We start from the raw sequence: 26,852 nt of genomic DNA on the forward strand, positions 1-26,852 counted from the left end.
AAAAAAAGTTAATATTTTAAAAATTTGCATTGTTTCTACATTTTTGATAATATTGGAAATATTTCAATGTTTAAAATGTATGTGACATTTCGTAGAAGGATCTCATAGAAGTATTTGGTCCAGGACACATATGAACGTATAGAACATCAGGGTTTACAAAGCATATCTAGCAACAGGGAAGAAGCACATTACTTTAAACGTATAGTCTGTGACTTGCCATGCAGTAGTGAAGCACTTAAATTAAGTACTCTAAAATAGGGAGGTTACTATATATTTTTATTTACACCCTCAAGTGCATCCATCATTTCAATTGGATGTTTATCAACAATTCACCTTGGAAAAAAAGAAGACACTTCAGCAGAATAACAGCACAGAGAAATTATGGCTGTGTGTTTCCTACTGATGCCCTTAAAAAGTGTGTGACTGCTAAGGATAAGGATGCCATACAAAAATGTTAATCTTGATCAATGGAGTTGCCTTAGCATAACAGCATTTCACTGCCTTTTTCTGTATTCAAAATCCTAAAATAGTCTGTACAAAGTGCATATTCACAACAGAAAGAATGTTGTCACAGTTGCTGTGGATGTTGAGGAGATAAAAAAAATTAGATTTGAATCACTCTATGCTTCCAAACAGAAGATGCAGCACAGCTCAAACAATTGTCACATTTCAACCAGAAAGATACAAGACTTTAACTAACTAACTAACTAATCAAAATACAGAGCTAAGCAACAACAGAAATTCCTAGCGGACATTTAAGATAATGGCTACATTAAGTTCCTGCTGGTTTGGTGCAAAACTCCTAATGTGCAAACCTAAAGGAAAAAAAAAATCACAAACAAAAGAGGGGGTGGGGAGCAGGGTGTTGTGTGCGAACCCCACTTTACAACTGGAATTTTCTTTTTTCTTTTAAAGGTGGCCTCAGAGTTATTTTATTCCCTTATGTTCTTTATTTCTACTGTATAAACTGTTAATCCACTTTCAAGTTCTCTACTCAAGTGCATTTCTTTTTAAGGAAAAAAGAAGAAGTGACAGCTAATGAGAATCTGGGCAACCCTGCATCTGGCGCACAGCCTGCAATTCAGCACAAGAGGCAACCTCAAAAGATAAAAAGAAAGAAACAGTTTCACTGTGGTTGGTACAGAAACAAGGGACATAGGAAAAGGCTGAGAACTTACCTCCACAAAGAGCTCTCCAACACTTTCCCCATGTCAGTATGGTAATACTTGGTAAGGATGAGAATCACCTACAGAAGAGAATGAAAATACACGTAAGATATATACCCTCAAATTTTAAAAAGTAATAAAAACAGAGCATTTTCAGGCCATCCCAATCCCTGTACACAGACTCATTTCTTAAATACTTCCAGAAATGTACTGTTTCATTCCAAATTAGTTTCTCCATTTTTGGGAGCATAGGGCAGTTATAAAATTTTCTATAAATATTTCCACTTTGTAAAGACTTGCCTATTTTACTTGGGAGGGGGAAAGTGTTATCACATAAATTCACCTTAACTCCCAAATGGCAGCATCTAATCAGTCCATGAATGACTTTCACAGCAGGAAGAGCCAAGTTACTCCCCAGTCCTAATTTACAATGCAGCCATCTTCAGTTTCTATGGACATGAATTTATCTTATCCAAAGTGCTAAGCAATGACATGGGATCTCAGCCAGAATTAGGAGTTGTGGTCTTCTCTCCATAAACACAGCACTGAAACATGTCATGTTACTTTCCTTGAAGTGGTGGCTGTTTTCCAACAGGCAGTAATGTACTGTATATGTTACTAATCCACATTGCCAAAACAATGAAAAATATTTTCATATATAAACTAAATCCCATTGACAAAACACTTCAGGCTAGTGGAAAAAACATCAAGTAAGAAACATGTTCCATTAGCTCAGTGTTTGCAGAGCAACAGCAAATTAAGACAAATTCATTGGCCAAATAGTATAAAACATTGGTCCATAACTACTGTACTGTGCTGGCTGCTACATTTTAAATTTAGCTCACTTAAATCAAATTTCCTTTCACTTGCTGCCAGTCCATATTAGTTCTTCTTACACCACCGTTACCATGGCAACCCTGGAGAGGTAAAATTGGAAGAACCTCTGGTTTCTTGCACAGCTGTTAACTTGGTTAATACAGGGTCAAGATCAGTCGCCTCCAACAGTCTGAAGCATGCTTTTATTCAGCTAAACCTAGCTTTGTTCTTGACCACCAGATGAAATCTTTAGCAAACAGCAGTTTTAGCTATTTGCTTTGATTACCCAGATAATTAATGTACTAGTACTGTATTGATGCAACAATTCAGGGTTTAGGTGGCTGCCCCTTGCAGAGCACAGAGACTCTAGAATTCAAGGTAATTTCATTTATTTGCCTTTAAACATACACAGCATTTTGCAAACTCAAATATAGCCCCACTCTTACTCTTTATGGTGAAACCTATTAAATACAATAGAGTTACTTAAGGGTTTACAGTAATATAAGGAAAATCAATCAGGCCTTAATTCACTAAAATATATTAAAGCTTTCGTATTCTTAAAAGAAGTCACAATCTAAAAAACATTTTTTTCCCATTGCATTTTCCTGTTGTTTGGCTAAAAGGCATTTTGTTTTAAAATTATAGAATTTTATTTATTTTTTTAAATCTCACCACTTAGTTTTAAATAGTTATGTGACTAAACATAATATGGCATGAAAAGCCAAAAGAAATACTTATTTCCCAGGGGATAGAGATACCTACTGCTGAGACTCCTGGTTAAAGCCCCAGGCATGTTTCATCATGTCAGCTATTTATTCTATTGTTAGCATCTTACTACAGCTTTGCTGCACTTGACCCTTGGTAGGAAAAGGAAGAAACCTCACTATCATGAACGATCATCTCTGGCTCAGATTATTAAGGGAAAACTTTTGGCCAACGCTCTCTTCAACCAACAGGCATTTGTTCAGACCACAGGAATCTACCCAGGCAACTTTAATGAGAGTTGAAAATATAATTTTGGCCAGTCAGACTAGAAGAAACATAATTAGAAGATACAAGAATTGATATTCTATACTACTTTGTTTCATTACATACACATGCAACCATGGCAATCAATCTTAAAATTATTAAACCGACACTTTTTATGCCCATGCATCCCATAACTGTAATTTTTAAATTGCAGATTTTCAATGATGGCAGAATGTACAAGAAAGCCACTGTCTACCAAGATCAAGCAAAAAACTATTAAATTAAGCTGCTATCAGACATAGTTAAGATATACTAGGTTTAAGCTTTAGAATCTCAATCCCCTAAATCTTATGGAAGGCTCTGCAAGACAGCCTCCAAAGACAGCGTTGTCAAATCGTTCCTAAAAATAAAAGGCTTTCAAGTAGGAAGGGTTCAATAAGAGACTACAGGACACCCACAACTATGCTGACTGGCAGCAGTTCACCTTGCAAGGGGGTGCAGATGAAATGGGGGTGAGGAGGGAGGTGGGGGGAGAAACATCTAATTAGAAAGCCAGTGTTCAGAGCATATGTGACAGCCATTCAATTCAAGTAAATGTAAACTGCATCCTGTAGCAGCATCTCCAGTAAGGGAATGCCTCATTGAGGGACCCATTTTGTAGTATAATTCTAATCCAGAAACAGTGATTTATAGCATATGTCAAAGCTCTCTTCTCCAATGCGGCTGTTAAATTTATTTAAAAATGAAGAAGCTCTCTCTACAGCATTTCAGAAGCACCAGGTAAAGGTTATGGAAAATGACTTAGTGGCTAGACAAAGCCACAGCCAGCTATCGGTGGGCACTAAAAGAGTATTAACAGACTTCTGTAATGGTCTAACAAGACTGGGTCAGAAGCTGTCAGAAGGGTTGACCACAATTCAGTTATGTCCATGTATTTCATTCCAGCATCTAAAAACTACAGGCCAAGTACTGTACATTCAGCCTTCAATGTAATCCTCTGTACTGGAGGCATTTTTCCATACTAAACAGTGATAGTACTAATTACTGTTGTTTGATCTCAGATAATGAATGAATCCAAAGAAGTGTAGGAATCTTTTCCAAAAAATTCCAGAGTATTTGGACATTAGGAATTCCACATCTCATTTAGTAGAGCAGCTCCTTGATTTACTGAGCAGACATTTCATTTCATTTCATTTCATTTCTGTGACGCTTTATAATTAAAAAGCATTTTCCAGGTTGGACAGCAGCCAAAAATGTATATATGCTGCTATCCTACAGAGAGTGCTGTAGCCATCTGTGAATGAAGAAGCATTTGCAAAGTCAACAGAGAAATGATAGAAGGCCCACCACTTCTCCAATTTCTATCAATGTAAATCATACCAAACTCCTTGTAATTCAGCTAGAATTCACAGAAAACCCCTTAGAATTTAGTTAGATAGCAATGAAGGAAAATTATACTTAACAACTTCAGCACTTAGATAAATATGACAACTTGTTCTACTATCTGCAACCACCAGCTAACCTGATTAGATGCCTTCTTTCATTCGTCTTTTTTCTCCCAAGTTCTTAACAATGCTTTTATCAGCTGTCTTAACCCCACTATTATTCTATCAGAGGCTCCCTAAAGAAAGGAAACCTTAAAAGGACCCATCAAGCTATTATTTTAAAAAATGAAGGTAATACACAAATAAAATATGTGTTAGACAAGAAAAGAAATATAGATTTTTATTGTGGAGCAGTTTTCATCTGACAATACTGGACATCTGTCAGTCATTAAAATTGTACCTCCATGGCTTCCCAATTACATTGCTACTTTTTGTTCTCAACTTAGGTCCTTCTGCTGCATGTAGCAATAAGGCATATGTAATCTATCTGATTTCTCCAGTTTGCAGGAATGTTTAAAAAAAATCCCAATTACTACCCCCCCTCCAGTTTTCTGATAGGTTGTCTAGCAGGCATTAGAAACACGTAACTTCATTTGCCTCCCTTTTCCAAAGATTCTGAGTATGGACAAATGTAACATATAGACCAATTTGAATTCAGTTTACATCGGAAGCATACAGCCATACAGCCTGTTAAAGCAGTTTAAAGCTGCCCAGAAAGATCTAAAAGCGTACCTGGAAGATCAAGTACTCTTTTGAATGTTATGTGTGGACATCAAACATTCTGTGACACAGGTCTGGTCCTCCAGGCACCCCACAATTCATCACTTCTTACCCCCTCACCCCTGGTATGTGGCTAGCACTCTACTGTCCCCTTTTTCTTCTCTTCTAATGGCACGTTTACCAATGATCTTCCTTGTGTAGTGATACAAGTTATAATTTAGAGATTCTTCCTAACTATGGAGACTGAGGAAGTTGGTAATAGAAGGCAATCTCTCAGTTAGGTAATAGTTAGAGAGACAAAGGGATTGTAGAGGCTTAGTGACTTTTCCAGTTCTCATTCATGCCTGACTATCTTTATTGAACCCAAGGATCATTACATACTGCCGGTCAATAAAATCTATTTTTTTAACAACCAGTTATGTCCTCACTCTGATAATGTAGACTACAAGTGAAGTCCCAGACTACCTCATAGCATGGTTCAAGGTTGCAAAAGCCTGTGTCCCTGTCACATGGCAAGGTTCAATAGTGGTTTTGTGCATCCTGTCATCTCTCTCACCACAAAACTTCCTTAGTCCATCAGTTGGCCTACAGTCTGCACAGTCTACTGTCCTAGCAGCTGTGCATGTTAGACCAAGATTAGAATAATAAAATCATAGAAAATTACAGTTAGAAGGGACCTCAGGACGTCATCTAGTCCAACCCCCTGCTCAAGGCAGGGCCATCCCCAACTAGATCATCTTACCCAAGGATCTGTCTAGCCTGGTCTTAAAAACCTCCATCTTCTGGCAATGCTCATACTAATGCAGCCCAATGTGATGTTAGCTTTTTTGGTAACAACGGCACACTGTTGGCTCATATTCAGCTTATTATTCACTGCAGAGGTCCTTTTCTACAGAGCCCGGCAGTGCCCAACCTGTACTCATTCATGGGATTGTTCCATCCTAACTGCAGGACTTTATGCTTGTCCTTGGTTAACCTCAAGAGACTTCTTTGGGTCCAATCCTCCAACTTGTCAAGGTCACTCTGAATCCTAGCCCTACCCTCCAGCATATCTACTACTCCCCGCAGCTTGCTGTCATCTGCAAACTTGCCAAAAGCACAATCCTTCCATCTTCCAGGTCGTTGATAAAGATAGTGAACAAAACCAGCCCCAGGACCAACCCTTGGGGCACTGCAGTTGATACCAGCTGCCAGCTAGACACTGAGCCATTGATTATTACTGTTTGAGTCCAATGACGCAATCAGTTTTCTATGCACCTTACTGTCCATTCATCCAGCCCATACTTCCTCAGCTTGCTTGTGAGAATGTGATGGGAGACCATATCAAAAGCCTTGCTAAAGTTCACTCCACTACTCTCCCTGCATCCACAGAGCCAGTCATCTCATCATAGAAGGCAAATCAGGATGGTCACTCATGACTTGCCCTTGGTGAATGCATGCTGACTGTTCCTAATCACCACCTTCTCCTCCAACTGCTTAGAAATGAATTCCTTGATGACCTCTAGGCAGACAAGGTTCTTTGGGTGAATCTGATATCTTTTAGCCACCTAAACCCTGAATTGTTGCATCTTTTATTAGACCAACTTAAATAGTTGGAATACAATTATTAAGCAAACTTTCGGGTTCAAAAACCCTTCGTCAGGCTAAGAAAGTTTCAGCAGTTGGTGTGTCCCCTTCCTGGATGGAATGACAAGAAGAAGCCAGAGGCTGGTCTGGTATGCATGACCTCTATGATTTTTCCAGGGACTGAGGTGAGGCTTATTAGTCTGTAATTCTATGGATCTTCCTTCTTCCTTTCTTAAAGATGAGCACTATATATGTTTTGGAATCAATTCCAAAGAATTATTCATTCCCCTTAAATGGACACTGGGAGTTAGACCTCTTTCAACAGAAGAGCTATCCTGTTTGGAACTCTGGCTGAGACCTATGTTTTTTTACCAGCTCATCAGCTTCCCGACCTGTTCTTCTTAACATTTAACTCCCTCTTCCTTCTAGAAAAAGTTATTTTTGATTTGTTCAAAAGCTTTTTAGTATGATTCCACCATTTTCAAATATCATTTACTGGGAGTGGGGGGAATTCACACGTCTAAGGCAGCTAATACCCAAGACAGTTCTCCAAGATTGCATTTCAGGGGCATTTTTTTTTGCCCTGGGAAACCATGTTGAAAGCAATTCTATTTGCATGACTGCCCTGGTTGTTCTTTGCAATTCAGGCACACAAACAAATGAACTAAATAGTGAGCCTACTACTACAACATTATCATGTTACTACTGTCTTCCTATAAACCCTGGATATTTTAATTATTTTTCTTTTTTCTCCTCAGCTGTTAGTCTCTACTTTTGCCCTCTGCTGAGACTCATTTGCAACAAGAACCTACCAGAGAGTGTAAATTTTCTCATTTAAGGGATACAATATGCTTTTGATCATCTCCTAATAATTTGCTTGGCTTTAAGGGAGCCCATTTTAATCCCCCTTATTTCATCATCCTGCCACCCAGGAGGAAGGAAGAGGGAAAAAGGGAGGGACTTCAGATCAATCACATTCCATTTAACTTTGCTTTTTTTTTCTTGCTATGAAAATAGCCCTTAAAATCCTGGCCTTTTTGATAAATGTGGGATGAAAAAAATTGAATTCTTTTCCAACCTCTCTCTATGCTCTTTTCTTTTATGGACTGTTCTTAACAGGGACTGATATTTTTCCCTAAATAGAGAATTTTGTATGAGAAGTATTATTTGACTCCAGCCATTTGTCCTTAAAAAAAAAAAAAAGAGTGCTTTGTTGGAATCACTTCAAAGGCTTAATAAAAGTATATATTAAAAAATAAGAAGCTACTCATTAAACTCATTGCTTATTTTCTTGTGTTTACCAGAACTTATTTAAAAATGGAAAATGATAGTGATAGCTATAAAAATATTTGTAAACAATAAAATAAAATGAATACATTTCTCAGAAATATTACAATCTTTCAAATTCTTCAGCACATGCTTACATGGGAACAGTAATGCTGTTCATGAGAACAGATCCAGTAAAGTTAATGAGACTGCTCAAGTCAGTGCACAAGTTACCCAAGCCAAACCCTGAGTACGTGGGTGACTCCAGGCCACTCTGCTTCGCATCTGCATCTAGCACACATCGTTGGAAATCGACTAGGCTTGCCTCTCCCGCAAGGCCCACTTTGGGCATGTGACAAGCCTCCATAGCATTCTGCAGGCACACTGCTACAGCTACCCATGTCCTATCCCTTCATCCACTCTGCCTCCATGTGACAAAAGGCAGGTTCTTCTGCCGCCACAGATTTGTTTTTACACGAATAAATTAGTTTTCACTTACAAGAAAGTTAAGAACAAAATATTACTACAAGCAATTATCAGGAACTAAATTACATTCATACAAGTTTCCTGTATAAGGACCAAATTATTGTGATACTTGGAACAAATTTCAATACTCATCTGCATTAATTGAAAAACATATATAAAATGGAGAGAGGTGTTAGGCTTAGGAAGTGGAGGTTTGGGACTAGAGGTTAAGAAGGAAACTTTTAGATACTAAAAATGCTGTTAAGAATTCACCAGATCAGCTCTTACTCCACTTTAATACAAGTTTATAAAAACGATAGATGATTTAACATGATAAAGTATGGGCGTGGCAGGACACTACTGGTGCCTGCCACTTTAAGGGCTGAGCCAAACAGCCAGCAGGTGCTTGATTATGGTGCCCATTTTAGATCTCTTGGTGCCTATATAAACAGAGCAGTTTGCTACTGGCAGGCCAAGCAGAAACACTGCCTGGCTGCAAGGCTGTATGCAACATCCTGGAGATAAGGGCAGGAGCTTAAAGGGATGGTTTGGAGGCTCCTGGTCCTGGGCATGATCTAAAACTTCACCCTTTCAGAAGTGGGTGGCCTGGTGGGGCTCCCAGTGGCGTGGGAGCTCCCAGGAAATACCAGGCCAGTTACCACCCCAGTGAAAGGCAGGCCAGGGCACCTTAACCGCTAGCCCCCACAATACTCTGGGTACAAGGCAGCCAGGCATGGCTACGGCCACCTGAGCCCCCACTGAGGAGGGAAGCCCCGTGGCCCCAGTGAGGGGGCAGATGAGGAGCCCCAAGTAAAGGGGAAACCAGAGGGCTGGGAGCCCAGAATATGTGTGTGGGTGTGTATAGAGTTGCCCCGGGAGGGGCCAGGGCAAGCTTGGCCCCGGTCAGGTAATTGGCTGGCCACTACCCCAGTGAGGGTCACGGGAGAGGCCCAAAAGATGGTATGTCTGCCACCCAAGGTGTGCGCTAGGTAAAGCCTATGGCCAAAGGGGCCCACTCCAAGAGAGAGTAAGGCAGTACAAAAGTTGTAGATGCATGAAAGAGGCCCTGTGAGAGTGGGTGGAGTGTGAGAGGCCCTAGTGAAAGGAGGGCAGTATGAGTGTGCGTGTGTCTGAGGCCTGACAATGAGGGCTAAGCTTGGTCCAGCTGTAGACTGGGAGCATTGTCGCCTGGATGTCATCTACAAGGCTGGGCTCCAGTGTAGGGGAGGAACAGAGCCACAGATAGCGCCCCATGGCATTGGGGAAAGAATGGGCAGCCTCCCACCTAATTAACACCATAATTATGCATCATCGAGGTGTGGCAGGTGCGAAGGTGGGCGGGCCAATACCAGCCCAGCCCTGAGAGAGCCGCCTTTTACAATGGGCATAGATTCCCAGTTCTTACAACTAAATTTTACTGGGAAAGGAAAGTACTTGCTGTATCTGAAGGCAGTTGTTACTGTATCAGTGCATTTGCCTTAAGCATTTGTAATAACTCTGTATAGTGCATCTATTTATAATTCAAATAAAGACATAGAAATGACTCAATTCCTTCTTTGAGAGGTATTTCTACCCACAAGTAGTGCAAATATATTTGGCTAGAAAATACCACAATTACTTCAGAGTTCAAAATGACTTTAAGATCTTGTGCATGAGGGTCTGCTCCTGCCATTATTTATGTATATGAGCTATAATAATATGATTAATAAAGTAAAACTGAGACGCCGTGAATATGCATCAAGACTCCACTGCATTACCACTTTATGGATAGAGACAAAAAGGCATTCCCTGCCTCAAAAAGTTTACAATCCAGGTGTGAAACAAGGCAGACAACAGATGAATAGAGACAACTGGAGAGTAAAAGAGAATATAAATTAGCATGAGGTCTTAGACCTCAAGCTGCACCAACAGCCTTACCAATGTCAAAGTTTTTTGTAGGTATCATGGCAAAGGAGAGCTTAAAGGAGGATCTGAAGAATTATGAAGTGGCTTTGTTTCCCAGCAGCTTTGGCAAGCAGGAAGCAACAAAAGGTTCTTGTCTTGAAATCTAACAGCTGAGCCTGGTGCCAGCAAATTGACTAAAACAGCATTATTCTTATGCACCTAAGTATTTAGGGGATAAGGGTTGCAACAGAAGAACCCTTAGACAAAAGAGCTGCCTCAATTTTCATAACTGATGATGTTCAATTTTTATACCTGGACCAATGTTCTAGTTTATTATTTCACCTGTTATATATCTGACCGTTCAATCTGCAAAAAAATTAACATGCCTAAACTCAGTATGAGGGTACCTGGTCTTCTTTGATGCTACTTTAGAACAATAAAAACTCTGCTCCATTTTATATAGATTGAATGAAGCCCCCTGGTTCATAAATGGTTTAAAGATTAAATAATAAACACACAGATCTTAAATCTGCAACCTGTCAAAGCAGTATTGTAATTATCTACCTGCCCTATATTAAGCTTTCCATAGTATTCCAAAGAGACCACAACATTGTCCTATTTGTTTAGGAAAAGTTCCAGTTCTTTGCAATTTCTGTTTACCATGCAAGCTGTAAACTCTTTTTTAGGAGTTTACATGTTGGTTTATTTTAAGAAAGTGTAAAATGCTACAATATAAATCTAGGAAAACTCCACGAGAATAACGAACCAGGAGGTAAAATTCCTTTTTCCCCATTAGAGATCAAGGATTGTTTTTAACATCTTATCTGGTCTGAATGCTATAATGATATTTTGAATTTTGGAAGAAGACTTCTGCTTTTCTATGAGTTTTTTAATCTTCTCTAATAGCATATCTCCAAATAAGATGACACTAACTCTCCAGAAACTAAACAATTGCTGGATTACTACATTTATCATTTCCAATGAAAGTTCATGATCTGGCAGAGATGACATTGATGATGTTTTACATGTCTGTTTCCTATCTCCTTTACTCCAGGGGTGTTAAAAACATGGCCCACAGGTTGAATCCAGTCTGTAGGGCCCCATTACCTGACCCACAGTGATGCCTGCAGGTCTCAGACTAGCCTCACACACAACATGCACTGACCCTGGCTCCACACACTGCAGTCGGTGTGCAGAGTATTGCACATGGGGCCAGTCTGGCCACACACTGCATTTGGAACCTGCACTAGGCCATCCCTGAAAGCTGGATCTGGGGTGGTCCGGACCAGGCCCATAGACTGGCTTGGGCACCAGATTCTGTGCACGGGGTAAATCCTGTGCAGGAACTGCATGCAGCGTGTGCACTCTGGACTGGCCCCATACTTCTCATCTGACACTTGGGGCCAGATGAGTTTGATATCCCAGATATATTCTTCTCCAAATACTTGAAAAGCCTAATATTTTGGGCTAGCCAGTGCACTTTGGTCACCCATTTTTCACAGTCAGTCTAGGCGACCAGGGAGGAAAGCTAAACTCACGTGGTGCAGTTTCCCCTTCTGCCCAGGCTGCTATGTAACTGAACTACTCAACACCACAATTGTAGTCAGTTAGCATACTTCTGACCTGAGTCACTAAATTCTGTCAGAGCAAGAGCTTTTGATATTGCCATGTATATACAATTAAGCTCTTAACTTTGAAGAAAAGTATTATGCAAGAAACATATGTAAGGTTCCTGTAATCTGGGAAGAATGTTAATCTGATTCACTGATATTGGCAGATGTGGCCTCTTTGTCATCTCTCTCCAGACAGCTACTTCTATACCACTAGAACCATAGGGTTAATCATTGCAACCAGTTAACATCCTGTTAATGAAAAGTTGTCCCAATCTATACTGACTACAAAAATATGTTTTAATACCAGCTAAAATGCAACCTAATTATCCACTGAACACACACACACACACACACACATCTAGAATGTATACAGGTGCAAAAACTCTCCCAAAGTGATCTCAGCATCAGAGGCTAAATCTTCAATTTTTTTTCTGTGTTAGCAGAATTATGCTTAATGCTCCCTGACTAGTATTGCCACCTGAATTTAGCTTTATCAGTATGAAAACCTACCGTAATAGCCTGTAAAGAGATGATACAATATTTTTTTCTACTTCACAGAATAGACAGTATACATAAGTAAGTTAGGTAGAAGGTCTAGGATCCTGGTATGGAAGTACAGACTGGAAAGCAAAGCCATGAGATAACATGGTAAAATGAGAATGCGAATTTCAGAACAGATCCAGGCTGACTGTCCTTTTACTTCCTCTTTTCTTTCTATTTTCTACTTTTTTATTTCATATAAAATCTCTTTCATTTCACCCTTCCCCTCATTTTTTTCTTGTTAAGAAAATTATTTGCATTTTAGTGAAAATACTGTTTCTATTGAGACACACGATGGGATCTACCAGTGCTCTGCTCAGACTCCCTACTCACTTTGGGCCTCACTGGATAAATTGGAGCTTTTCTGGTTTAAGAGATCAGAACCAGACCCTTTGGGGAGGGGATGGGTGGGCGCAGAGTACATTTCCTTTCTGCATGATTTCTGAAGCAACAAAAATCAAATAGCGATGCCAATGGAAAGGCTGAAAAAGGCTGGGAGAGCATCCAAATAGGCCAAAAAGGTATTAGAAAGGGCTTGGGAGCAGTTAGGAAATGTGGTTACCAGCCAAGTATGTCAAAGAAAACACTGAAAAAGCCACAAAATGTTAAAGAAATCTCTATGCTCAAATCCCAAGCCAAACCTGATGGTCTTCAACTTAAGAACACAAGAAATGCCTAAGTCTTTGAAGCACCACATAGTTTTAGATCACCTACAACCGTGTTCTGTCATTACATTTTACCTCAGCCAGCTACCAGGGGTTCAAGTTTCCAGTTTTAAAGCTCTACATTTTTAAATGACCTCCAGATCAAGAAGATACAAACAGAAAAGGATTCCAGAAATAACGAGATCCATATTTCTTTATTTCACTATAACAAAGAATTTAGCTTGTGACAGACTCTTTGAGGCAGTCTTCTACACCTCAGCAATTGTTAAGATAAAGTTACAGTTGCAAAGCGGCTTCAATAAGAGCGACTTCCTTTGGGCCTTAATTTTTCCATGCCTTGTCTCCTAAAAAAGTGCCTAAAAACTTCACAGAAATGTTGAAAATGCTACTGGAACTATTCTTTTTTTTCTTTAATGTCTTCATCTGAAAAGTTAGGTATGATGTGCCTATTCTGCAGGGCTTGAAAGAAAAAGAAAAAAACTTAACTTTTTTATTTATAAGTTTTAGAACATTGTTGAGAGAATAGTTAATTCATGATACTTATATGCCCCCCACCCCCCTTATCATAGCATGGAAATGACTCAAAGATCTTCCATGTATTCATTCTTACTATACCTGTATGAAAATATTCCCATTTTGCAGGTCAGAAATTGAGGCACTGAGAGGTTAAATGGATAAATGGCTTGAACAGGATCATATAATTGCCTTTTACAGAGCAGGGGTGTGTACATGTGCATGTGTACATGCACGTGTACATGTATGTGTACATGTACATGTACATGTGTACGTGGGTACGTGTACACACACATATGTATAATGTATGTATATATAGGTGTGCATGCACATGTGTGTATACTCTCTCACACACACCCCTGGAATTCTAACTATAGCTATATCTATATAGATAGCCATAGATATCTCTATATATATAAATTTAGAATTCCTGTACCTCAGGATCTACCAGATTTAGAAGATAACTCTGTGTCTTACTAGGCTAAGGTATCTTCTTCTAATAGTACAGCACTTTCAGACCTAGTTCAGCTCTTGCTTACATTGGTTCTAGGTCATTTTCTTTAAATTGAGTTAGATTTTTTTTTTATATGGATCATACTTCATTGCCCTGCCCACAAAGGTTAAGTTCTGCAGTGTCAGAAGGTACACAGTCTTACAATGTTCTATTGAAAACAAGAGTAAATAACACCCATTTTTACCCTCAGACCAATTTATACTTTGGGGAAAAAAATTTAAATTATTTTTGTTATGACTAGCTGATCAGCTGTTTTGGAATACTAGCTGTAGTCTTGGCAGAGTAGACAGAGTGCAAATGAAATGGCCATCAATGCCACTGCCAAATGAGTGTTTTTGCCCCTCTCTCTCCTATTCATACCTACAATCTACACCTGAAGCATTTATTTAAGGCTAGATCGCAAGTCTACTGAACTTAATGGGATGCTGCATTAAACCCCTGACTAGATATTTTGAAACTGCAGGAATTCCAAAGATATTAAAACTGAATCTGACCTTAAAAAGTTCCTTCATGCCAAAAAGAATTCACTGCTGACACACAAAAGCTCCCCAGGAGGCTCTAAGGCCTCACAATTCTTGCACGCAAAATATGCAAGCAGTGGTATATTTTCACATCAAAAACATAAATTCACAGTCTGTGACTTAATGGCATTGCAATTTATAAGGGAACTTTTAAGTATACCCAACAGAATCCAGGTAAGATGCAATTAAATGTAACGATGCAAGTTGTTTCACCATGCAGATGGACCTATAAATTTACTTGTGATGGTCTGTCTACTGGACAAACATCTACTGCTTGATATCAGACGGTTGTAACTACATATCAAAGATGGATGCATGTAGAACATTGAAACGGACTTCAACTCTATGCATGCAAAGTGTCAACTACAAGTTGAAATGGGTATCATATTAGGCTCATTCTAAAGCATATTTTGTAAAATTGTTGAGATTACAGATACCAGGGGAAAAATAAATCACAAGTCAAAAGTGATGTACAATTCCATTGGTCTCAATTCTTAAAGAAAAATATAACCTCTGACTGTTATGATCACAAGCGGACATTGAGTTTATCTTCAGGACTGGACTTCTAAAACAAGGATCACATCAACACAAATCTTTATTATCATTTATTATAGAGCTACAAGGGCTATAGCTTATTTTATGTGGAAAGTGATAGTGCATACCAGTATGTTACAAAGCAGGATCAAGGCCTTTGAGGGGAGAGAAGCCCAGAATAGACATATCTGAATATAACATCTTATCACCTCACTGGAGGATGGGTGATCTAATAGTGAATAATCAAAGGCAAAGCCTTGGAGTCAGAAGGTTTTGATTTCTATTATCAACTCTTCCATGTGTCCTAGGGCTGACAAGTACTTCAGCCAAAAGTTTTCAAACATGGGTGCCTAAAAACCAGGTACACCAATGCAGGTCTGGGCATCTGTGAACGTCTCTGAAAAAGTTCCTTATTTAGCTACTAAGTTCTTATTTTAAAATGTCAAACTTTAGTTTGCTACATTTGAAGATTTCAGTAAATTGCATAAAAAGTTCCATTACATTCATAAACTAAAGAGACACTATTCTAATATTTTCTAACATGAAGTGCAGCATACAGAAGTAAAGTCCCTACATGAAATATATATATCCCTACAACATGAGATATATATATTTTACGTGTTGGGACATTACTTCTGTATGTTGCACTTCCACTTGTGTGTCCACTGGTGATCATAATAGCCAAAGGTTTATATATATATATATATATATATATATAGAGAGAGAGAGAGAGAGAGAGAGAGAGAGAGAGAGAGAGAGAGCAGCACATTTAATACTCCATACAAGGCAGCTCATTAAGATTTTCTTTCAGATGCATTATTTCTGCTGTATACACAACACATAAATTGATCATCTATTCAGTACTTTTCAACCAACCATCAACTGATAGTTTATCCCTGTCCTAAGCAAATAAAACCTGTCTCACCTCCTCACTTCCCAATTTTTCCTGCAGTTTCTCCAATAATCTCCTCCCTTCCTCACAGGAAAAAGAAGAATCTCCCTTGGGAGACCAGCCTCACAGATGGAGAAACAGCCATTCTAACTCAGCTGAGCTTCAAACAGTTCTACGCATGTACGGAGTGTTACTGAAAATGCCTTTATGATTACTACAGGACCATATACATCAAAATGACTTTCCTTCAAAGTTTGAAAGGACAGAATACAGTGCCCAAGCATAAACTTGGTTACTTTAAGGTAGTATAATTTTTAACACAAAATAAAAGGAAAATGAATTGTCATGAATGAGAAACACTCAATGCCGGGAAGGGATTTTAATTTAAATATATGGTCAGGAATGGTAAAACCCAATGAATAAAATTGAATTGGGTTCATAAAACCCAGTTAATAAAATCCGATCCAGGGTTTACATTTACATTTAATTTACTTCAAAGATCCATCCATCCTCTACCTGAAGAAATCTATTTGATTTAAAAGACCAGAAATCTATTTAAACTAAGATAAGCTGATTCTACACTTACCAGAGAAAGAAATCTAGTTTTCTACTTATTAAAGGTCACTTTGGGCCCAAAGAGGGTAAGATAATCTCTGCAGACAGCAACTTAACTCAAATGATACTTTTAATAGCTTTCCCTTCTCAAATTATGACAAAGCTTTCTAGAGTGCTCTGTTCCTAGGGAAAAAGGAGCATTTCATGTCACTATGGTGTGACAATGAGGAATTCCAAAGGGATACCCAGTCTACTTCTAGGCTTGATAGAGAGACTTCTATCACAAGGTGATCAGAAGATTCCATGAGTGATGGATCTCCCTTATAAGCGAGCTGTTATAAACACTATTGTAAACTAGTGGCCCCGATCCAACTCCAGGCATTAATAGTGAAAGAACATGGTAGGACTAGGCACTTTGTGCAGAGTCTCTTGTGAACACTGATTCTCCAATTTCACATGAGATAACATTTAAAAAAAAGAAGGATCTTTTGTCTCCAGTCACTGACAAGGTGGAACTTTGATGCCTTTCTTGGGAACAATCTGTGCTGTCCTGTTCAATATTCCATTTCACAAATGAAAGGGAAGTTTAAGGTCCAAGACTCTGTGGCTAAGTACAGACAGTCAAAAAGCCTGAGGCTGAATCAGTTCAGTCTTCATAGGTTAGGCTAAACTGTGTAAATTGAACCAATAAGCAAATGAACAGACATTCACTTTTGATTCCAGAAATGCAGCCACACCCCTGCAGTGGCCAGGACAGAAGCCAGGGGCATTAGAGCATACCCCCCTGCTTGGCTGGAGCAGTCATCTTGGGCCAAGAGCTAGCCCACCCACCCTGCGATGAGGCGTTTGAAGGGGAGGTGCAAAGCATCCTGGGATGCTGCTGTGAGTTAACTTGAATCTGGAGGAGAACTGGGGAGGACAACTGTTCAATAATCCAATTTAATCTAAATCATTTAAGTCTGATACTACATCCATCCAGGTTTATCTTAAACCAGTTTGAGCCATTTTGAAAGTGATTTATGGGCACTGGGGGCATTTGTACACATGGTTGCACTGCAGCACCGTGCGATGAAGGCCCATGCATTTGTATAAATGGCAAAATGCACGTCAGCTGAGAAAATGGCAGTGGTGTGCTTTTGAATTAAAACACATCAAAGGTGTTTTAGTTCAAAAGGACACTGCCACCATTTTCTCAGTGCTGATGCACATTTTGCCATTTATACATATGCACGCAACACAATGCCAGGCACACCAGCTTGCATGCAGAACAGACTTGATTAATGGAGTCTGCTCTGATGCACTGAATCTCCAGCGCATTAGAACAGACAAATGTATGTATATAAATGCCCTGAACTTCTGTTGCCTTACAGATTTGAACCATTTTCTGATCACTTACAGCAGTTTATGTATAATTTCTGTCCCTAGCCTGAATGCCACTTACTGGAGGGCACAAAGGCTGACAAAATTTGCAAACTGTATCATTTTAACTCATTGGTTTTGAAGCATTTTTAATACCATGTGTAATAATAACAAAAAAGATACTGGAATAGAATGCAGTTGTGTATGTTTAAACCCTAGGCTCTAAAACATAATTACAATCTTTGTAAAAAAATATTTTATAAACCAATGCATAATAGCTGTGTTTTTCTGGATCTTTAAGTAAGTATTAATCTCCCTATTGCTCTATAGCATCTCATCTGGTTATTTCACAGAAGGAGAAAGAAGAGAACAGCCCAGCAAGGAAGGAGGGATGTGTTATGAGTGGGGTCTTAAGGGGAGGTAAAGGGAAAGAAGCAGGTGAAGAAAAAAAAAAAAAAATCAATGGACCTCTAAGAAAACCTATTTATCTGGAGTTTCAGAAGATGGCTCTTAATTATACTTATTAAACAGCATAAAGTATAACAAAAGAGCGAGAATTAAAATTAAATATTATGTAATATTTGATACAACTATGAATAATAATATTTTAAATAAATAGCTGCTTCTAGTTAGAATCAGTGGTGCTCAACCTATTTGCCATAGTGGGCCACACTTACAGCTCTCAAAGTGTTACATGGGCTGCACCCACACAACTTACTTCCTGTGTATCCATTTAAAAAATGCTTTGTGTCTGTTATCTAACAGTAATGCAATACAAATCAATATACTGTAATATCTCTCATTTCCACACTGTCAAATGTCTTTACTTTTTGTTTAACCAGATGTCACATGGGCTGCAGCAATGTACTGATTAGGCTGCATGCAGCCTGCGGGCCACGGGTTGAGAACCACTGAGCTAGATGGTTCTAAAAATTCAGGGTAAGTTGTAAGTCACAACCTCATAAACGTAGGGATTTCTAAATGAATTGCTATACAACCTTAACTCTGCCCATGCGCAATACAGTATTGTGCTAACATACTCAAAGAAAGACCTGACCGAATGATCTGTCAACACACATTAATCAGTTCTGAGATTAAATCCACAATGAATCTATCCATTTAACAGACACAAATACAGTGTTAAGAAAACCAGGACATAACACAGCGCTCTTTTGAAACTAAAGCAGGTAGACAGGATTTATAGAATGGTAGTATTTGTCTCCTTATGTTTTTGCTGCTCATTGGGGGCTTCATTTCCACGCTGGGTGAGTGATCCTCATATACAGAGAGACAGAGAGAGACAGGGACTCTGTCTGAAATGCTTTGGATTTTTTTCTGTATGAAAGATGCCTTAAAAAAACAAACAACATAAGTCTCACTATTTATCAAGGGTCAAGGTTATTATTTGAGTTTAAGAAACAAGCATGGTATTTTGAACTAAATTAAAAGTTTAGTTTTGACATTTTACTCTAAACCATATACAAATTATCTTCAGAGAATCATGGAGCTTAAGGCCAGAAAAGACAAAAAAAACCAAACCCATTGGATCTGATTACCTATATCACAGACTATTATATCTCATATAATTGCCTCTATACTAAGTGCAATAACTTTGGATTAGTCTAACACATTTCAGACCTCAGGAGAAACTATTGTGTGCATCACAGACAGAAACTAAGATAGAACAATGTACCACCACTGCCCAAGGCCCCAACAATGGAAGGGGATTGATTAAGTAAAGCGTGCCCAGGCAGTTCTTGAAGGTCATCTATGCCTCAAAGTGCAGAGTGAAGTGAGCACATCCCTATCAAGCTAATCTAGGTCAGAGTAAAGTGAACACATCCCTATCAGCCCTAAGCACGTGAGTAAGGTGTACTAGCGGAGCATCTGAGACCAACTAAGAACGTGGTGCATCCTGCCCGGTGCTCCATCTCCAAAGGACAGAAGTGTAAGTAGAAGGGGTTAAGCTAGATAAGGGCCAACAGCATCCTGGGCTGTATTAATAGGAGTGTTACTTGCAGATCAAGCGAAGTGATTCTTCTGCTCTGCTTAGCAATAGTGAGGCCTCACCTGGAGTACTAAGTCCAGTTTTGGGCCCCACACTTCAAGAAGGATATGGAAAGTTCAGAAACTGTCCAACAGAGAGCAACAAAATGATTACAGGTCTGGATAGCATGATTTATGAGGAAAGAGCAAGGGTTATTTAGTCGTGAGAAGAGAAGACTGAGGAAAGATTTGGTTACATTCTTCAAATACCTGAAGGGTGATTCCAGAGAGGACAGAAAGGGGTTTTTCTCTCTGGAGCCAGGACTAAGAGCAATGGCCTGAAGCAAAAGCAGAGGAAATTTAGGCTGGAGATTAGGAGGACCTCTCTGACTATAAGGGTGATAAAGCATTGAACCAGCTACCTGGAAAACCTGTGGAATCTCCTAAAAATTTTCAAGAGCAGGTTGGACAGATACTTGCCTGGGATGGTTTAGCCCTGACCAGGATGAGTCTATACGGTCCTTTCCAGCCCTACTTTCCTATGATTCTATTTATAAAAAAAAAAAAACCCACACACACAAAATACATCTGGCTGACTGTCCATCAAGGAAGAAAAACCCTTTGTGACTCCTGAAGAAGACTACCTGAAATCCTGAAGCATGAGGTTTGATTAAAATTATAGTTTTAATACACAGCAGCAAGTGTTATGAACACACTGGCCACATCCAGACAAGTGCAGACCACACACCGCACATGAAAGCATTCCTCACACTGCTATGGGGTATTTTTTCCTTCTTTTTTTTGTCCAAAAAAAATGATGCCAAAAAAGGCAGGGCGGCACATATGGTGGCAGCGCGTGCCACCCAAAACCGGAGCCTGGCCACCCAGAGCCGTGCTCCAGCTGCCGGCCAGGCTTCCTGCCATAGCTGCAGCCCTGGGAGGCCCCCAGGACCCCAGGTAACCTGCTACGTAGCACAGGTGATCCTCAGGGACAAGTAGCAGCAGCACAAGTTGTGCCAGTACTACTTGTCCCCGGGGAAACAAACATCTGAGCTCATCTGGACACGGTCCTTAAGAGAAAAATCAAGCAACTCAAGCAACCACTGTCTATAAAGGACAGAAATGGAGAGGGGAATTTATAGTTCACAGATGCACAGACTCCAAAGCCAAAAGGGACTGAAAGATATCTAGTCTCATTTTAAAGACATGTAGTGATGGTGAATCCAACACCTCCAATGCTTTCTCTCACACTAGGAAATGGTATCTTATTTATAGGTTTAATTTCTCTAACCGGATCCCCCAGCCGTAGGATTTTGTTATGATTTGTCTGAAAGAAGTTTTCTTCCCTATGTAAGTAATCATTTACAGTGATCACACTTTCCCCCAATCTTTTCAAAATATTCAGATCTCTTTAAGCCTCACATCATAAGGTTTGTTTTCCATCACCGGGTCATTTGTCACGTCCTCCTTTTAGCTCTCTTCACTATTTCCACTCCTCCCTTGAAGCATGGGAACAGCATCCTAAGAATGCTGTGCACAGAGGCAAAAACGTCTTCCCTGCTTCACAGACGTATAAAAAGTGAAATATTAAAGGTTGTCAGAGCAGTGAATCAAGTGCTTATGTTGAGGCAGTTTCATACAAGGACCCTGTACATGGGTTTTCTAGCCTGCCAGTTTTGGCAGGCAGCTCTGCTCTGTTATGAGCACTTCAGCCAGTCCTCATAAGCAACTTTGTCCTTCAGTCACAAACAAGTCAAAGAACAACGACACAAAACCTTTCTGCCTGGTCTCGGGCACTCAAGAAGTGGCCCTCTGCCTCTGACTCCCAGTGCAGCAGCCTGGCCTTCTGTAGCAGGCAGTTGTAGTCATTTGCTTCCTCCTCTCAACTGGTCCCTTCAGCCTCCTCTCAGCCCTCCCTTCTGGAGCTTTTCAATTCCCAGTCGAACACCCCCGTTATAAGAAGGCCCACAGCTGAATGCCCGTAACAGGGCTGGCTGCTCCTTCTTAAAGGGAGACCACCGTATAACAGACCCTTGAGTGATTCTCAGCCACTGCTTTTGAAGGCCGACTCCCTCATACTATTGAGGGCACCTCATTTCTTTGTTCCCAGACCTCGTATTGATCTGTATTAAAATGAACCGCAACTGTTCCAGCAGACAATTTGGTCACATTAACCCACTCTCTTCATTAGTTACCACCCCACCGCTTTTTTTCCAGCAAAGATTTTCACAATCGAAATCAATCGTCGTCTAGATCTTTGATAAAAATAACATTGAAGCAAAGAGCAATATCAAGTGGGACCCTTCTAGAAAGTTCCCATTACCAACCAAATATTGAGATCCATCAGTGAGCTACTTTTAAACGTCCCCTTTTAGTTCCACGTAATGTAAATCTTCTAAGCACAACTCTGTGCGCGCCAAGTGAAATGCCTTGGAAAAATCCAAATATACTATATCAAAACAACAGCCTCTATCACTGCCATGTAAACAAAACAAAGTGTTACTACCCTTTAATGGCTTTATAAAAATATATTTGAATAATTTATAATGTATCAACACTACAGTTATTACAGTCGGCTGTTTTCTGAATTATAACCAAACGACAGAGATCCTGGTTTTCCCTGTAATACAGCAAGCCCAGAGAGAATATCATCTCTAGTTACACTTCAGTGAATATCTTATTCACTTTCAAAACATAATTCATATGGTGTACACAAAGTACTGTTGGGTTTGGTTTTCAACATGATTTTTCTTAGATTTCTTTTTCAAATCAGTACCTGCGTGCCACTGCTTATAGATACAGAAGCTCTATGGTTATAACCACACGATTGTAGTTTGGTTCCCACCTCTCAGAAAGAGTCAATGTATTTATTTAGTAATAATAACACAAAGCTTATACAGTGTATTTCATCTGTAGACCAATATCCTTATCCCCTTTCCCAGAACAGGAAACTGAAGCAGAGAGAGAAAAGTTGGGTGCCCAAGCTCATTTGTAAGTAGGGACCTACCAAAATCGTGATTTTGTGGTTTTCATGGATTTTGCAAAACCTGGCATTACCTGCAAAAGTGGGCAATGCCCACAAAATCCACAGGGGAAAAAAAAAACATTTACAGAAAATAAAATATTGGCTCTCTGCCTGCTTGAAGGGCTGCTGGTAAGATGGCTGCCACCACCACCCCTCACTGCTGATTGGCTGCGAGACCTACCTGTCATGTGGCCCCACCCCTCTCCACCACTCTGCAGTGAGGGACCGGGCTGCATGATGGACAGCCCCCACAGCCAATCAGCGGTGAGGGGCAGGACCACTGCCGGGCAATCAGAGGTGGGGCGGGGGCTGCCATACTCCAGTCACAAAATGGCTTCTGGGCCCCACATTCTGCCTGTGAAATCAGGGGGCAGCCACTTCAAACTCCATAGGTGCCTACTCATGAGACTAGTGACGGAGCTGAGAACAGAACTAGGTCTCTCTAGAGTCCAGACCACTTGTCAGGAATCCCTACTCCCCCCAAACACCCATACCAAATTTCACAACACGTCACTGCCTTACGCAGATGTAAATATTTAATTCCTGACCATTTATGATTGGAAAGACTGAAACTGCGGGTATTTGTTTTGGTGTAGAAGACATTCTAACTGTGGCTCTTACAGTTTTACCTGTGTAATTTCCCACATAGGCACAGAGAGAAACAATTACACTTTCTTGTGGCACTGGTCAATACGCATCAGTGGCGGACAAGTGCTACCTCTATACACTGTCTATAAACTCCTTTGGAATTCCTCTGGGTGAAAAACTGCATTGAAATATAACATCCTATTAAATATAATAATGCCCTGTCATTTTAGAGCAAAAATATAAGCTGCTGCAGTTTGCCTTTCATTCACATTTAATCAAATGAAAGAGAAGGGAAGGAAAGGTAATGGTAGGATGGCTCATTTTGACAGAGTACCCTGTAGCAACCATATCAATTAGGTTTGCATAGATCTCCAAGTGTGAACCAGTTAATGAAACACTGATCATTTTTCCCAAGTCTAAGCTAGACATGTTAATTAAAAATTAGAGGAAATCATCATCATATAAAATGAGTTCACTGAGAGAGAGTATAAAAATACCTACCAGGCACAGCTCTGTAGCTGAGACTTCTTTTCAGCTCTAATTAAAATGGATATTTCTGCACATGCAAGTCTTCCCAGTGAAATACAAATATAGTGTGAGTTTAACATTTAATGATTTCCCTGTTAAAAAGATGACTTTCATTCAGGAATACTATAATTTACTATGAATAAGATCTACTTAATCATCATGTTTACTAGGTCTTTTTTTCTTCCCACATTTTCTTCTCTGGTCAGCCTTGCAACTAGTAATTTCAGAATTAAATGTTGACCACTTAGACCTTTATCATTTGCACTTTCCCCACAACCCTCCTCCTTGAAACACAGCTGATCTAGCTGGAAGTCTGTCACAGCTGACAAGATGTGTTGGTTCTATCAGAAAATAAAAGCACCGAGGGAAACAGCTTCACCCTGCAGCCTAATTTCCCAGGCAGCAGAACTGGTGCAGTTTGGTTGTACAAGATAAACGGCCCAGGATTCCAGTGGGCTTTGCAGAAGGTCATCAGCAGTCCCTTGGAGTCGAGGATAACGTCCGTCAGGCTTGATGGGTCCTCAGGTGACTGAGGAGACTGATTTTGGATACACACATTCTTCACACATTTGCAGAAGGTGGGGGGCTAAAGGATGAGCTGTGAAAGAACTAGGAAGGCAGAGAGGTCAAGGTATGTAGTTATGGTATGGAACTGGGTCTCAGGAAATGAAGTCCCAGTTCAGCTATAGATTCCTTGTGTTAGCTGGAGCAGGTTCTTCTCTCTCCATGCTTCATCCCTTTACATAAGGAACACAGATATTAGTACCATTTTTACTCAAATATGAGAGAAGATTTTTTTCCCCCAATTGGCAAGGGGAAAAAAGCCTCTCATCTTATAATTGCATACCAGGAAAACTCACTAAATACACTGTCTATCATTAAATTGCTGCCAAAAGCAGCATGCGCTCAGCATTGGAAACCAACCATGAAGCTGATTAAATGCAACCAAAATTGAGCATGACTATAAAACACATGGTCCACACTGGGCAAACATGCTGATGGGAACTTTTTTTGCGTGTGGCACTTAAAAAAAACAAACAAAAAAAACAAAAAAAAACTAGGCAGTTGCTCCCACAAGAGGGAATGAACACCAGGCCTGGAGGGTACTGCAGTACCAGGACAGCACTCAAAGAGGCCGCAGCAAGTTCTGACATGATAGGAACCTTTTTTTTGTCTTTTGGCCCTTACAAAATGGGCAAGTGTTTCATCTACATGGAACTGGCACTGGGCCTGGAAGTAGTACAATACCAGGCCATCACTAGGAGGGCCAGAACCAGCTCTGACACCAGCCCTTGGTGCCAGAAATATTTTACCTTAGCCCAAAAGCCAAGATTTTTTTTTCCAAGGGCCAAATGAGTTCTGAATTCTATTGGGCAAAACGAAACAGTCAGGTTCCCAGTTTTGATTGAGCATAACTTAATCATTCAAGTCGGTGTGGCTCTACCACAAGGCAAGTAACCTCCTTCCCAGACTCATCCGTCTGGGGCTTCAGATACTCCCCCAACCTGTGGCAGACATCCTACATGCAAGCCCAGGGCCCAGGGACCTTGGGGTTTGAATGCCCCTAGTCTCACTTGCTCTTAGCCAAAAGGGCAAGGAGCAAGCCAGAGAGAAAGAAAGAAAGCAGCCCCCCATTGCCAAAAAAATTGTACAGTTGAGTTTTCCACACTTGGGGAAACTCACAGGGGTCACAGCATGCCCAGAGTGCAAGGAACAGACCTCACCCTGGAAAAATGAACTCCTAGAGGCCTGGTGATCATGGTATTTCCCCTGCCAAGATTTTTTAAATATCATGTCTCAGGCCAAAGTAGCCAAATCCATTCAAATTCCACCGACTGAGCCAAACTCAATCATTCAAATGTATGTAGCGTTACCACCAGCAAGTATCTCCCCTCCCAGACTCTTCAGCCTGGGATTTCAGATACTCCCATGGTGCTACCACTGGCAAGTATCTTGACTCCCAGACTCTTCAGCCTAAGGCTTCAGATACTCCCAAATCCATGGCAGGCATCCTAAATGCAGGCCCAAACCCAAATAACTTGGGGTTTGGATGCCCCTGAGTCTCAGGTGCCCCTAGCTAACAGGCCAAAGGATCAGGCTAGGGAAAAAATCCCCCATCTCCATAAAATAGGTGCATAGTCAAGATCATCCCACTGGGAGGCTACAGCAGACTCTGGTGAGGAGGCTGCCCACAGTGCATTGAACAGGTCTCTACCCTTTACTACCCAATGCCATTCAAGGTGATCTGATCTACGCAGGAAGTCACCTTTATCGTAGAAGGTTATTGTAACCCATCTGAGTAAGGCACATGGTACTATCCAAAGCTGTGGGGAGAAGTGGACACGCCGGAGGGCAGGGAACAGCTGCAAGCAGACCTGGACAGGTTGGACAAGTGGGCAGAAAACAACAGAATGCAGTTCAACAAGGAGAAATGCAAAGTGCTGCACCTAGGGAGGAAAAATGTCCAGCACACCTACTGCCTAGGAAATGACCTGCTGGGTGGCACGGAAGTGGAAAGGGATCTTGGAGTCCTAGTGGACTCCAAGATGAACATGAGTCAGCAGTGTGACGAAGCCATCAGAGAAGCTAATGGCACTTTATCATGCATCAGCAGATGCATGACGAATAGATCCAAAGAGGTGATACTTCCCCTCTATCGGGCACTGGTCAGACCGCAGTTGGAGTACTGCGTGCAATTCTGGGCACCGCACTTCAAGAGGGATGCGGATAACCTGGAGAGGGTCCAGAGAAGGGCCACTCATATGGTTAAGGTCTTGCAGCC

General features: G+C 40.5%; 1 protein-coding gene and 1 pseudogene across 3 annotated transcripts in view; both read right to left on the reverse strand.

The window, feature by feature from the left end:
* Window positions 1-26,852, reverse strand: part of SORCS2 (sortilin related VPS10 domain containing receptor 2) — an 857,365-nt gene that overhangs the window by 655,166 nt on the left and 175,347 nt on the right. For all 3 annotated transcript variants that reach the window (XM_025195414.1, XM_025195405.1, XM_025195408.1), the window contains exon 2: window positions 1,179-1,246. In XM_025195414.1, the coding sequence (XP_025051199.1) occupies window positions 1,179-1,246 (68 nt within the window). The remainder of the gene's footprint in view (window positions 1-1,178; window positions 1,247-26,852) is intronic.
* On the reverse strand, window positions 25,677-25,855 carry LOC112548769 (annotated as a pseudogene).

This window comes from Alligator sinensis, unplaced genomic scaffold (genome assembly GCF_000455745.1).
Source record: "Alligator sinensis unplaced genomic scaffold, ASM45574v1 scaffold421_1, whole genome shotgun sequence".
Lineage (NCBI taxonomy): Eukaryota > Metazoa > Chordata > Crocodylia > Alligatoridae > Alligator > Alligator sinensis.